The 14,446-nt window shown below is 52.0% G+C and overlaps 1 protein-coding gene across 1 annotated transcript; it reads right to left on the bottom strand.

Moving 5' to 3' along the window:
* Window positions 1-8,331: 8,331 nt before the first annotated feature.
* Sh2d2a (SH2 domain containing 2A) lies at window positions 8,332-13,750 on the bottom strand. Its single transcript, XM_051199214.1, has 7 exons — window positions 13,686-13,750; window positions 12,987-13,141; window positions 12,226-12,395; window positions 11,585-11,674; window positions 11,255-11,423; window positions 8,961-9,116; window positions 8,332-8,776 (listed from the first exon to the last, which is right to left on the bottom strand). The coding sequence occupies exons 1-7, from the start codon at window positions 13,717-13,719 to the stop codon at window positions 8,441-8,443; spliced, it is 1,110 nt and encodes a 369-aa protein (XP_051055171.1). The 5' UTR covers window positions 13,720-13,750; the 3' UTR covers window positions 8,332-8,440.
* Between the last annotated feature and the right edge of the window lie 696 nt (window positions 13,751-14,446).

Raw genomic sequence — 14,446 nt, 5'->3', positions numbered from 1 at the left:
CAGATGTGCTCTCTCTGTGTCTGGATCTCAGCACTGAGCTTGTGCAGAGTGGCCCCTGCCAAGCACCCTGAACTGCCTAATCATTGTTGCTTTTCTACCCTCTCGCCTCAGTTTATACACCGACTTTGTAGCCGTGACCATCCCAGTTGTGGTTGTTTTCCCTGGGGCAGGATGATTGTCAGAGGCCTGAGATTCCAAATGTGGACAGTAGTGCTGGGCTCAGGTGTCTGGAGATGGACCATCGGGGAGTTCTGTGGCATGAAAGCCTAGTTAAGCTGGATGTGCTGCTGCAGCCTGTAATTTCAGCATCCAGGAGGCTGAGGTAGAAGGATTACAAGTTTAGGGCTAGCCTGAGCTATAGTATCAAGACCCTACTTTCTAAAAAACAGAAAAAGAAGCTGTGATAGATAGAAAGAAAGCAACACCTGGTAGTGTATAAATATAAACACCTGTTCCCAAAGTGAATCAGGTTTACGCTGAGGTCTGGGGCATGTACTGGTTTGGAGAAAGTTGTGTTCCCACTTTACTACCAGTATAGATTTTGAGCTAGGCACAGAAGTTGGGGGTCAGAAAGATCTCCATGGTGACTTCAAAAGCTCTAGCAGTTTTGGGGGAGATGGAAAGGAATACAGGCTTTGGAGCTGTAGGGCTCTATGTGCACACCAGGGACTATGCACTCTCTACCTCTCAAGTCAAGCCCACAGGGATGATCACAAGAACACATCATACAATGAGTCAGCTATCAGGGACCCAAGGGTTACCTCGACTGCAGTAATGGAGTGCTAAAGAAATCCTATAGCTTGTAGGTGCCAGGCAGAGGAGCTGTGCAACACAGATGCTTCAGTCCACTGCTGATGGCAAACACCTGGGGGCTGGGATGTAGTAGTGTTCAGCTGTCCTGGATAGGCAAGGCTATGGCCAGAGGAACAATTTGAATAGGGTGTGGTGGGGACTAGGGCCCAGCAGATGAGATGTCTCACTTTCTGGTTCTGTGTGCTGAGGTAAGTTGAGGAGTCTGTTTCTCATTAAGTACATTGTAGGGTTTCATCACTTACAGGAAAACTACCCGCTTATCTGAAATCTGACCTACTTCGGGTAGGAGCCAGACAGGGCTCCTGAGTCCCACAGGGACTGTAGTTCAGATCTGCACATCCAGCTAGTCTCAGTAGGGAGCATCAGCTCTAATGATACACCACTGTCCACTGAGGCTCTGCCTCCAGATGGGTGTCTTAGGCCATAGTGACGCAGCAGGGCCCAGAAGTCTGAGGTCCCTTTGTGCCAGGTGCTCTCTGTTCAGTCCAAGATCAGTCCTCATCTGCATTGCCACCCTGCCTTCAGTATGCTGTCTTCAGAGGCTGCACATTGATGGAGGAGGTGCCCTACGTGCTGGGAGGCTGGAGGCGAGCCTTTACCTGAAGTTCCCAAGGACTCTGCAGCCACCTTTAAAAGTAAAATTGTGTTTTGAGATGGTCAGTACAATAATTGGGTTGGTTTTGAGTTCACTATACAGCTGAGGCTGACCAAATCTTAATCCTGTCTCCCCAAGTGATAGGATTACAGGCATGCTCTGCTATGCCCCACTCTGGAAAGAAAAAAAATTGTTTTGAGTAGGGTTTTTCTGTTTAGCTCTCTGGCTGTCCTGGAACTCACTTTATAGACCAGGCTGTCCTCAAATTCAGAGATTCACCTGCCTCTGCCTCCTGAGTGCTGGATTAAAGGCATGCAACACCGTGGCCTGACTTTAGGAGGAAAAAATGTCAGACTGGAGAGTTGGCTCAGAGGTTAAGAGCACTGGCTGCTCTTCCAGGCGGCTTGGGTTCTATTCCCAGCACCCATAGGCACATACCAGCAAAATACCCATATACATAAGATTAAAATATAAAAAGATTTAGTTTTCGTATATGTGTGTATGTGCTCCACATGGGAGCCTGGTGCCCATGGAGGTCAGAATAGGGCATCAGGATTTCCTGGATCAGATGGTTGTGATCTGCCATGTATGGGTGGGGGGGAACAAATCCCAGGTCCTCTGTGAGAGCAAGTGCTCATATGTGCTGAGCTATCTTACCAGCTCCCAGCCACATTTTTGAACAAGCTATTTTTTAGTCTTACCAGAGATGACATTTATTTGGTGATCAGAGTTTCCTAGTCACCAAGAGAAATGGTGACATGTCTTAGTTCACACCTATTATTTCTGTACTTGGGAGGTGGCGGCAGGAGGACTGCCATGAGTGTGAGGCCTGGAGTGTGATATTTTGTCTCAAGAGCCAAATGGTAAGGCAGGTCTGGTGGTACACTCTAATCTCATCACTGTTGAGGACAGAGGCAGGTGGATCTCTGATTTCCAGGCCAGCTATGTCTACATAGTGAGACCCTTTCTAAGAGGGGTCTGGGGTCAAGAAAAGGGGGAAAGGAAATAGGCACTTCCCAGGGGTGGAAGTCTCGCCTCTGATTAACAGGAAAAAGAAGACAGGTGGATTAGAGATAGGAGCAGTGGGAAGGGCACTTGGCTAAAACTGGCCTACCGGCAACAGATAAGGGCAGAAGGTGAAAAGGTCTTGGCCACAAATGGATCCTTGGTTGTGGTGTTAACACGCCTGTATCCTAGCCCTTGGAGAAAGGGTTCAAGGCCAGCCTAGGTTTCAGAGTGGAAACCCTACCTCAAAACAACATAACATCCTTGAGTATAGTCACAATGACCAGGAGGCTGAGGTGTTCAAGGATTGGACTCAAACTGCAGAAGGATGGGGACCTTGCCATGGGGGTTTTAGCTTCAGTGCAGCTCCCTGAAGTTGGTTAATAGCATGGGGTCCAGGAAAGCGATTGGATTTTGGTTTTAGCTTGCTATATAGTCAGGGGAGGACTATATAGAGGTAGTCAAGGATGACCAGCCCACAGCCCTTTTTAAGTGCATCTGTTGATGCTTTCCAATATCCCTGCCCTGAGACAGCCACAAGTGATGTCCCTGAAACTGTCTATTTGCTGAAGGAGCAGGAAAGTGGCAGACATGAGGATCAGTCACTATGGCCAAGGGCAGGGTCTGGAGGACAGCTGGATCTGCAAACAGCTGGATCTGCAATGGGAGCTGTGCCTGCACTCCTAGCAAGGCTTTCCCTTTGTGAGCTGATGTTGGCAGATGTGGGAGTAGCCTGGGCTGGAAGGCCCCAATGTGCAGAAGGTTGGTTTGGTATCTTAGTTTTTTTTCCTGTTGATGTGATAAAATATTCTGACAAGAGCATCAAACAGGAGGAAGGGTCTATCCTGTCTCACTGTAAGCATGTCATGGCAGGGAAGCCAAGGCAATAGGAGCTTGAAAGCAGCTCTTACTTCCATCCAGGAAACAGCAATGAATGAATTGCTGCTTAGCTTCCTTTCTCTCCTACCAAAAAATAGGTTCCCATCCATAATGAAGGTGCATCTTCCCACATTAATGAGCAGTAGCTTAGTCTAGACATTACCCCCCACAGCACTGGTGTGCCTAGAGGCTTGCCTCTTGGATGACTTTAGGTTCCATCTAGTTGACAGCACTAGATGTTGTGGATGGAATGGATGGAGATGGCGGTTCCCACTTATGTGAGGAGTCTGGCTGGGAAGGCAAGGAGTCTGCTCTGTACAACAGTCTAGCTCCCGCCCCCTCTTCAGGTGATCCAACCTTTCATCTTCAGGCCTCACTGCCGCCATAGGCCTGAGGTCTGTAGTGAAGCCAGCAGGCTGAGGGCACAGAGTCTCAGCACCTTGGATTTTATTTCTGTATGCTATGGGGACTGAGGCCAGGGCCTTGTGGGTGCAAGGCAAGTGCTCTACTGAGTTATGCTGACTTCAGATCCTTCACCTTCAGGGCTGGGCTACCTCTGAGAGCCTTGGCAGGGTAGGGACATTGTCCTTCTATTTGTGGGGACCCCTTGGTATCAAGACTTCTGTCACCTCCCGCTCTGATCCCACATTCCTTTTTAGATGTTACAAAGGCTCCATTAGCCATTCTCGTCAAGGCTGTTCATGTGAGGCATCTATACGTAAGTGAGGCCTCAGTCCCACGTGTCTTTGCTGGGTATCTTTGGCCTAAGCCCAAAAGCTGCACTGTTCAACAGTAGAATGCCCCAAGGAAACAGACATACCCACCCACTGTGCTCTCTCTGGAAGTTTAGGGAAGTTTTTATGCTTTCTGACTTCCTGCTCCTGTCACGCTTCTGCCTGCTCGGAACCTACCCTGAAGTGACTACGCAAGTGTCCTGGGAGACCTTTCTTGTGCTTTCAGCCTCCTCTCAGATTCCAGGGGCAGGGCATGTGCTCCCCTCTCTCATCTTCCAGGGCTTGGGAGGCTCTAGAGCATCAGACACTGAGCCCTAACTGTTGACTCAGCACCCCTGGCTCTTCAGCTGATGAGCACTGGAGTGGAAAAGAGAAAACTGGCTAGTCACTGGTGCTGGTGCTGGTGCCAGGCTGGGGGAGCTGCAACGGCGGCAGCACCCAGCCTTCTGGAACAAGAAGGGGCCGGAGAGAACCGGCCAGACGGCTGCGCCTCTGCCAGGGGCAGGACCCAAAGGGCACGTGCTGCCTTCAGTGAGCTTTAGAGTCAGCAGCAGGTAGGGAGCTGCACAGAGAGGAGCAGTGGCAAAGATCAGCTCCAGTGACTCTGTCATGCAGGGCCAGCCTCAGAGAGCCTCCGGTGGGATGGAAGTGGGGCCTAGGGTAGATCTCTCCCTGGCCAGAGCCCCAGAGTGGAGTTTTGCTCTGGGCTAGGAGGTCAGTCCTGAAGTGAGTCTGAGCCTGGCAGGGAGAAGACACCTCAGGATGGGCAGAGCAGGGAATGGGCTTCTGAGTGAGGCAAGGGCCTAAGCCCAGGAGCTTAGGAAGTCCCAAGAGAATCATGGAGCTGTTTCAGGAGTCTGCATCCTTCAGGGGCTCACAAACTCCTAAGGTGTCCTTCTGAGTCCTGAATCATTGCCCCGTCTCTACAGCATCCACTCTCGTGTCCCTGGCTGTGGAGGCAGCTGCGGAGAAACACTTGGCAAAGGGATCTATCTGGTGCCCTTGCCCTAGTGTTTCTCAACTTCCGCCCAAAAGATCCATTACTTTGCCTAAGTGTCTTTGAACCCCTGGATCCCTATGAACCACAGTGGGAGAGAGGAAGGGGTGGAGGAGGAGCTGGAAGGACTTAGATTCCTGTGGAGGAGGATTGTTGATGATGATTTATTAGCCAGACAAGAACCAACAAACAAATTCTAACATCTGTTCTCACCAAACCATCCCTCAGACAACAGCAGCATTGGACTAGGGCCCAGATTTGAAGGCTTACAGGGCCAAGGCTTCTTAAAGTCCAGTTTCTCTAGGAGGAAAAACCAGGGCATAGGAGGCAGGACGGCTTCCCTGCCTTGTGTTGGGTTCCTGGCGACTCTCAGGAGAGCTATGATGAAGTCGATCCCACATGTGTTCGTCTGACCTCCAGGCTGCTTTGGAGTAGGAGGGCAGACTTGTTAAGGGGACAGGGGAAGCTGGGGTATAAAGAGGCCCCAGTACAGAATCCAGGAAAGCAAGCAGGCTTCTTAGCTGAAGAAATCTCTTCTGTCTCTTGTGGAGAAGAGGGCATTCGGGGTGAGAACAGAGAACCCCGAACAGGTATTTTAATCCTTGCCCTTGGCCCAGACATTCTCTCTCTGTGGCTTGTTTCATCATTTGCATAACGAGGGAACTGGACTTAATTGATAAGGGCAAAAGAAATGCTGCTGTCTCCCCTCCCGCACCCACAGCAGACATCACTCATCAGTCACAGTGCTCTTTTCTGCTGAGCTTTGGTGTGACCTTAATATCCTTTCCAATGCCGCGCTCTAGGCAGCCGAGACCAATGGATTGGAGCTGGCATGCGGGATGACACCTCCTTGCCATCCGTGCAGCAGATGAAGGAGCTCAGCTCACCTGTAGTCTATCCACCTGCCTTCCCTAAGAAAGGACCCAGGTGTGTGTGAAAGTCTCGGTACATAAAATACTCCAAGCTAGCCTCTCTCAGGTCAGATCTACCACCTGATGATGAGGCCTGAGGGGAGCCAATCCTGTTCTCTGTCCTGGAGCACCTGTCTATAAAGGTTATGCCTCCAGGGGAGGGGGCTGGCGAGGAAGAAGAGGGACTTGCTCTGCCACAGAGTTCTCAGAATGCAGCTCTGCAGACAGAAGGACAGCCCTGGGTCCGACCTTCTGCCTCTTTGGCTGATATGCTGTCTCCAGGAGAAGGTATCTGGTCTTAACCCTTTGGCTTCCAGAGTGGGGCTTTAGACTCCCATCCATATCCACTCATCCCCTCTGCCTCGCCTCTTCTCCATTCCCCATCCCGTCCTATGCACCAGCAGCGGGCTGGTATTTGGAGATAGCTAAGTATGCCCCCAGGGATGCTCCTGGTGAGTCATGCTCAGTGGGGAGAGGGGAAGATAGAATCAAAAAAATGAAGAAAGGGTGTCCCAGCTGGCCAGTGGCCTAGCAAGTGTATTAGGAGGTCAGGCCAGGGCAGGCTTTCCAGAGAGAAGGGTAAGTGGCCTTGAGGTGGGGTTAAGGGTTGCGAGGCAGCAGGCAGGTAACTGCTATAGGCAGGAGAAATGTAATGGGAATGTTTGAGATGGGGCTGACCAAGTGGGACTTCACCTCAGTATGGAAGACTGGGGGGCCAGGCAGCTGCTTCAGAAAGCCCACCCTGGCTTCCATGGGGAAGAATGGGCCAGAGAAACTGGGGTATAGCTCAGATGGTAAAATGCTTGTATGGCACGCACAAGTCCCAAGTTTGATTCCCAGCACTGTATGAACTGACTGACTGCTTGGGAGCACACACTTGTAATCCCAGTACACAGGAAGTAGATCTAGCATTAGGGCCAAGTTCAAGGTTCATCACTTCCTACTAAGATGGACGTTTGATGCACACCCAACATCCTAGCATTCTTTGGAAGGCTGAAACAATTATCTGTAAGTGCTAAGCCAGTCTGGTCTACCTAGTTATTTTTAGGGCAGCCAGGGCTACACAGTGAGACCCTGTCTCAAAAACAACACCATCAAAAAACATAGTTCTATCTGGGCTGTGGTGGCACATACCTTTAATCCCAGCACCTGTGAGTTTGAGGCCAGCCTGGTTTACAGAGCTAGTTCCAGGATAGGCTCCAAAACAATAAAGAGAAATCCTATCTTGAAAAAGAAAGCAAAACAAACAAACAAACAAAAAACCCTAAAAACATAGTTCTTAGAAAAGTCTTGATTAGAAAATGGTAGGGATAAGTATGGGGGAGATGGCAGATTTATCAACCTACAGAGACTAAAGTAAAAAGAGTGGAGATGCTTAGGGACTCCACAGTTCTGGTTAGATAGCTGGGTGCTGGGAGGTAATCAGTCAGGATGTGGAACACGGGGCGTGTGTGTGTGTGTGTGTGTGTGTGTGTGTGTGTGTGTGTGTGTGTGGTATGAGAATGGTGTTGGTCTGAATGACATTTGAGTGGCTTTGGAGCCATGGGGATGTTGCAGAATATTTGTTTAACTATGTGTTGCATTTGCTTAGTTATGCAAAGATGTGCCACTGCTTTATTTTGCCTGTCTAAGGCATCTGACTGGTCTAATAAAAAGCTGGATGGCCAATATGGAGAGAGGAGGTACAGGAGGGACTTCCAGGCAGGGAGAGTAAATATGAGGAGGAATTTAGGCTGTAGACAGGGTCGGGGAGAGGAAAAGAGACACCAGGGAGATGCTAGGGGCCAGCCAGACAGACATGGAGGAAGAAGGAAAGCAGGACACACAGAATGAAAGAAAGGTAGAAACCCCCAAGGCAAAATGTAGATTAAGGGAAACAGGTTAAGTTAAAAGAGCTAGTGAGTAAGCACAAGCTAAGGTGAGTGTTCATGATCAATAATCGTCTCCATGTCTTTATTTGGGAGCTCGTTGGTGGCCCAAAGAACATGCCAACTACATGGAAGTCTAGATGGAGTCAGGACTGCTAAGGCAGCAGCTGCAAGGGCACAGGCGAGTTCAACAGGCAGAGCAGACAGAGAGGAAGCCTGAGGAAGGACCTGAGGTATGGGGAAGGGAGCGTCACTCATGGCATAGCAATACCACATTCAGATGTGACTGACATCCTCAGTGGGGAGACTGTGAGGGGCGAGCACACAGAGTGCCATGGCCTCCTCCTCCGAGCCCACCGGGGGTGACACGTGGCATCCTAAGTGTCCTTCTCTAGGAGAACTGGGTCAGTACCACATGTGTCTGAGGAAGGCCCAGCAGACAAGAGGCAGGCTGGGAGGGAACCGTCTCTCTAATTTTCTCTGAAGTAGGAGCAGGTAGGGCTTGACAAAGGTGAGCTCATGTGCATGCCCAGGAGGGTGGACGGAGTAGTCTCAGGCCTGGAGCTGGGCAAAGGTTTCGGGCGGCATGTGCTACCCCAGCCTGCTTCAGCTCAATGACCTTCACCTTGCCCCACTGTTCAGGAGGGGCTCCCTCTTTCTGCTGGCCTTCTTGAATTTTTCTTCCCCTGTACCCCTTTTACCTGGCCTCCTGAGATAGGTCTGGACCAGCACTTCCGGAGGATGGGGTGCCCAGTGGGTGCCATCCCTGATGGCCCCTCTACCTCAGCATAGATATTACTGGGGGCTTCCCCAGGACTGCCCCGTCCCATGGCATAGAAGGCTATGGGTTCGTCAGGTTCCTGGTAGATGGGGTTAGTGGGTAGAGCCCGATGGGGTCGTGAAGCAGGACTTGAATAGACTTCAAGAGGAAGCTGAGGCTTGGCAGGGATGGGAGGCCTGGCACTGGGTGAAGTCTAGGAGAGAAGGCAAGGCCAGGGAAGAGAACTGATGAGCCCCATGTGGACAGCATCTAACTCAAGCTTACCTCGGCCTAAGCCTCTACCCATGAGGCCCCTACTCCCCTGGCCTCTCCTCCATCCTGTGTCCCCTCTCCAGACCTGACCCCTCCCTGTCTAGCTGACCCACCTCATACAGTACCTCTTTGGGTTGGGAAGCCCACACTTTCTCTTTGTGCCCTGGGGCCTGGGCCTGCCCCTGTTGTATGAGCAGGCTGTGCTGGCTGTCAGGATCCTCTTGTCTTTTGCTTCCAGAGACTGATTCGGTCCTCATGAAAAGTCCAGCTGGCTCGGCAGTCTGTAGGGAAAGAAGGTGGCCTGAAGGATTGGGGCGGGTGGGGATGACAGGTAATTCGGGAAAAGCAATTAGGTCTGAGAGGAAGGAAGAGATGGAGAAGTGTGGCGTGTGGAGTTCTGTGTGAGGAAGGGGGTGAGAAGGTGTTGAGGAGGCCTGGGGACTATGGGTGGAGGTGAACTCTGGTCACAGATGTATCCAGCACTGAACTTCATTCATCTAGAATGCAGTCTAGTCTGTGCTTGTGGCTGCAAAACCAGGAGGCTCTAGGAGTCTTTACTTTCAAAACAGTCAGCATGGGGACAAACCTCCATGACAGCTGGGCCTTATTTCTTCAGGCTCAAGAAGCTTAATATAGGACAACAGAAGCTACACGAACTTTCCCTTCAAACTAGCCCGTGGTAGTTACGCTTTCAGCTCCGCATTAAAGCTAGCCTCACGAAAGGCTCCATGTGCCCTCTGCTTCTGGAGGCCAAGGCCACAGGGCTTTCTAGATCCAAGTGGGAGTTCTTTCTTTTAGTGCCCACCCTGTACTTCACTGCCTTTCCTTCAAAAAGCACTATTCCCCTCCTGCTACTCAAATGGCAGGAAAATCAGCCTCAGACCTCACCACTCTCCTACCTCAATTCCAACACAAGATCTACTCTGCCCACCACCGGTCTTGGCCATCTCTAAGCTCATACACAGCTGGCACCATCGTTAGGCAATGCCCCCACCCCCAACCTCCAATTCTCACGCCACTCTGCAGCCTTTTTGCCAAGTCTCTCCAGCTACACTGCAGGGCTTCCTGTTCTAGAAGGATCCAGACCTTCAAGCTTGGTTAGTGCAGGAGGGCCCAGTTCCCACTCTGACTTTTGTCCCAGACTGGATCCAGCCTTTCTCCTGTGGATCTGGGGATTGAACTCAGGGCCTTCCAGCTACACGGCAACCCCAGCTTCCTACTTGACCTCTCAAACTACAAATGTTTCTCCCTGGCTGAGACATGCTCCTCCTCGAGCCTTCATCTAAACATCTTCCTGCTTCCTCATCTAGTTCTGCAGAGACCCTGTCAGCTCCGTCTTTTAAATAGCCAGCAGGCCCTCTTACTCCTTCAGCTCCCTGCACTAGCTTCCCCTCACCTTCTGAAAGTGGGTAGCCGTCTCCATCTCTAGCGGCCTTGCCTGGCCCTCATGAACTGTCTGGTCAGGCCTTTGCTCCTAACTCTCCAGTGCACATTACCTGGAGTAAAACCTCAGACCCCTGTAAGAGCCACAGGGCTCCCTCCCCTCACCCTTCGGACTTCATTTCAGACCTCTCCATTTCACCAGTCATCCTGATCCATGGCAGCTTTCTTGCTGTTCATTATTCTTCAAACACACCATGTACCCTCACACTTCAAGGTCTTTGCCCTGGCTGTTACTTTTGCCCCAAATCTTTTTCCTCCAGCTGTCTTCAAGCCTCCCTTCTTTCACTTTATTCAGGTCTCTGTTCAAATGCCCCCCACCTTCCCTGCTGTCCCTGTGTGAGAGTGCCAGCCCTGCCACTCTCCATCACTGCCTGGCTTTCTTCCTAGCTCTCAGCCTTTCTGCCATCAGCTCGTTCTCGGTATTGCTTACGCTGTCTGTCTTGCCCTGGAACAGATGCCTCATGAAGGTCAGGATACTTTCTGGTCATTGTTTATTTCCTCAGTGTGTAGAACCACGCTAACTAACACACAGTGGTCAGAAGCACCTGCACTTTTTGAAGGTGGGTGCTCCCTGACAATTCCTGCCAAGCTAAGCGGTGGACCTTGCATTCCCTGGCATCCATTACAGCCTCTGCACTTGATCGTGTAGACATCGGACCGTCTGATGCCACTATTGTGGTAAGGTTTATGAGTGAGATGTCCACCTGTCATGGCCATAGGTCTGTTTGCAGGACCTCTCCTCTTCATCCCTGCTCCAGAGACTCGGTAAACCTAGCTTAATTTAACTTGATTGCCTCCCTTTTACCCTTCTGGTCTGGTCTAGTGCTTTTCTGGAAGAGGTCTGGGTAGGCAAGTCTGGCCAGTCATGGTTTGGAGTGAGAAAGGCAGATGCCAGGAGCCTGGATCTGGCTGGGATGCTGGACGTGGCAGCAGCAATGACAGTGGCCAGAGTTGTGGGTTTGGGGTAAGGGCTCACCTGGCGGGCAAGGGGCTGGGTGAGCGTCTCCCCATAGGGGCTGAGAGGACACTCTGTGTAGTGTTGAAGCAGGTCCTGAAGCTGCGCATGGGCACTGTCTTCGCCCAGCACCACGTGACGCCCATCCCCTAGCTGGGCAAGGAGGAAATGACGGCAGCAGGTCCGGCTCCTGGAGGGGCCACTTTGGGTCAGACTTACCATTTCTTCCCCCACCAAGCTGAAGGAAAAGCCCTGAGCCCTCCTTGGAGAGATAGCAGGTCAGCGCAGGGTCTGCTCCTTGGTTAGCACAAAGCCCCGCATCCAGCTTGTCAACAAGGACCTGCCCCTTACCTGTAGGATAGCACGAAGGTCACAGCGCTCTCGCTGAAGCGCACCAAATAGCATCCTTGAGGCTGGGGCTGCAGCAGCCTCTCAGCTTCCCTGTACAGTTGGAGAGAAGGGTGGGGTCGGTTCTGACTCTTGCATCTCATTTCTGACTCTCAGGCTTTCGTAAGAGACCCCTCACCCCCATCCCAAGCAAGTATAACACGACTATGTGGAGACGAGGGGTCAGGGGTCCAACCCAAGGGGCCCTGGGCTTCACCTTGCAGTATAGTTTGGAGGGGCAGCTGCAGGAGCAACAGATATGGCCGTTACAAGAGCTAGAGTTTAGAAGGCAAAAGCTGGGTTGAGGAGATGATGAGAGAGAAGGAGGGTTGAGAAATGGCGGATGGAGGATCTGCAAGGGTAGGAAGAAAGAAGAGGGGGCTGGACAGAGCTGATAGAGATGGGGCTGAAGATATGAGGACTGGAGGCCTAGAGCCTATAGAATAAGTGAGCCGAGGGAGAGAAACTGAGGCACAGAGTGGGTTGAGCCAGGGGTCCCCTCAGTGAAAGGTCTGGGAAACTAGAGTCCTAGCCGTCATGATTTCCGGACTGACTCAGCCCCACAGCCGCTGCACCTTCTGGGGGTTTTCTCTTCTGTGACTCACCGCCGGGTGATGAAGCCATGGAACCAAACAGGGGCAGTCCTGAGCAAGAGCCAGTGGGCCTGGGTCTTCTGGACCCACGCTCTGGTCTCGGCTTGCAGGGACAGACCATCTTTCCCAGGCACCTCTTCCTCCTTGTCGGCATTCCCTAGGACCCAGGCTGAGGCGGAAGCCTGGGTATGAGAGAAGTCAGTGTGAAGCAGCCATAATCATAATTAGAGGGCACAGCTGCCTCCCTTTTACCCTCATACCAGCACCTCGACCTATTTTAGGGTCAGATTGCCCAGGAAGTCCTTCCCAAGGCCACTGACATAAGTTTCTTCTGGCCTTCTGATGGCCTTCCATACTAGCCACAGAGGGCAGGAGATGGTATAGGAAGTTGCCTCAGGCAGGAGAGGGTGGCTTCTTCTTAAGTAAAGGACACTGAGCTGGTTGGTGGCTGGGAGAGCAAGGGACTGAGACAGGACTTTTAATGCTTTGGGGAAATGGTGCTGACAGGGAACACAGACAGCAGCAGCATCTGGGGTCAGTGCCTGATGTGTCCTGGTCCCCTGCTGGCTGGGCCTGAGCTTTCCAGAGGAACTGAGGGCAAGTGGGTTGCTATGCAAGGAAAAGAGGCCGTCCCACATCCTCCTTCCTCTGTATCTAGCCTTGTCCTCCGCCAGCCGTTCATTCCTGCTGGCCTTCTGAATCCATCTGCGTGCCCTCATCCTTGAGAGGGTGGGAGCAGATGAGGCAACTGTACCCCTCCATGTTCTACTCACCATGTCGTGGGTGGCCCTGGGGCTGAGCTGAACCTCCCCTTCCTTCAGAGCCTGCATGCTGGGCTTGCTCCCCCAACCCAATTCCTGGCATCTCCCCTGGGTCAAGTTCATGGGCTGGGAGGTGCTGAGAGTTGGGGAGGGGACTTCACGATTCTCTGTTGGAACAAAGGGGGTTGCTGGGGTTTCTCAAGAGGGGATTGCCTCTCCCTTCCTCCTATACCCCAGGCTGAGAGTGTCTCTCAAACATCCCTGAAGAGGCTTTTCCTGACAGCAACAGTCATGACCACAGGCTGAGGGCAGGTGTAGACCAGGGACAGGAATAAGGAGCCGCGGTGTTCCAGAGGGACTGATGGTGACGAAAAGGACCGTTGTCAATGAGAAAGAAACCCTGGGAGCTAGGCTGGCCTTCTGATGTGGGAAGTAGGCTGGCTCTCTGACGGCCTGGAAGCTGTGTAGAGAGGCGAATCCCTCCAGGCCAGGCCCCTCTTTTTGGTCTATGCTCTTCCATCTGCCATCTTCTTTTGCCCTCTTGTTCCAGTCTCCTAAAAATCCGAAGACCCTGTCCCCTGCCCTCAGGGATGCCTCGAGATGGAGCCCCAGAGACAGAGCAGCTCTGGCTTGGGCCAGCGGCTGTAATGAAGTGGGAGTTCAGGCCCAGGGAGACAGTAGAGGCAGGGGAGTCCTGAGCATCACACGTACCTTGGGGGCATGTCTGAGCCAAGCAGAACTCCATAGAGGCAGGTGTATGTGCTCTCAAAAGAGGAACGCACGCACTCCGCGGCAGCTCATCTCTCCTCTCACGAGTCCCCCAGGGACAGGAAATGTCGCTTTACCCACCTCCTTTGTTGTAAAGAGGACCCACGTCATGGAAAGCCCTGGAAGTCAACAGACCCGGCCCTGGGAGGCAGGCAAGTGGGGTGCTGGTGGCTTACTCTGGTAGCTGCTGAGGAGTGCTTGCTAGCTGACCTTTGTCCCCTCCCTGAAAGCTCTATAAGACTTCAGACATTCATAGTCAGAAGTTTACTTTGAGGCGAGCCATGAGGATGGAGGGGCAGGACAGCAACAGGAAGGATGTGGGTTAGACTTCTGGAAGAACTTTGCGTATGTGTGTAGGGGGTCTGTGTTTGTGTGATACCTGTGTTGTACCACAGGCACACTTGCCCATGTGTGTACATGGAAACTAAAGGACGAAGCAAGCATCTTCCTCAACCAACCCCTCCACCTTCTACTCTGAGACAGGGTCTTTCATTGAGCCTTGAGTTCATAACTTCAGCTGGACTGGCTGGTCAGTTATCCCCCCCTCCACTATCTCCCCTTAAGCCAGCACTGGGGTTACAGGCATGTGCCCAGTTTTTATGTGCTTGCTGAGGCTCCCAACTCAGGCCTACAAGTTTATACGGCAGGATTTTTGCTCATGGAGCCATTGCTCCAGTGGCTGGAGGGGCTTATTTTCAGCTATA

Source organism: Phodopus roborovskii, unplaced genomic scaffold, assembly GCF_943737965.1.
Source record: "Phodopus roborovskii unplaced genomic scaffold, PHOROB, whole genome shotgun sequence".
Taxonomy (NCBI): domain Eukaryota; kingdom Metazoa; phylum Chordata; class Mammalia; order Rodentia; family Cricetidae; genus Phodopus; species Phodopus roborovskii.
The sequence above is the reverse complement of the archived record's forward strand: the minus strand, read 5'-3'. Positions and strand labels throughout refer to the sequence as shown.

Bases quoted from the DNA above. Each gene is read 5' to 3' on its own strand.
- Sh2d2a (XM_051199214.1), bottom strand. From the start codon at position 13,719: ATGGAGTTCTGCTTGGCTCAGACATGCCCCCAAG. The intron at 13,142-13,685 runs GTACGTGTGATG...TTGTTCCAACAG, and splicing joins GGCTCAGACATGCCCCCAAG to AGAATCGTGAAGTCCCCTCC. The intron at 11,675-12,225 runs GTGAGTCACAGA...CCAACTGTACAG, and splicing joins CATGGCTTCATCACCCGGCG to GGAAGCTGAGAGGCTGCTGC.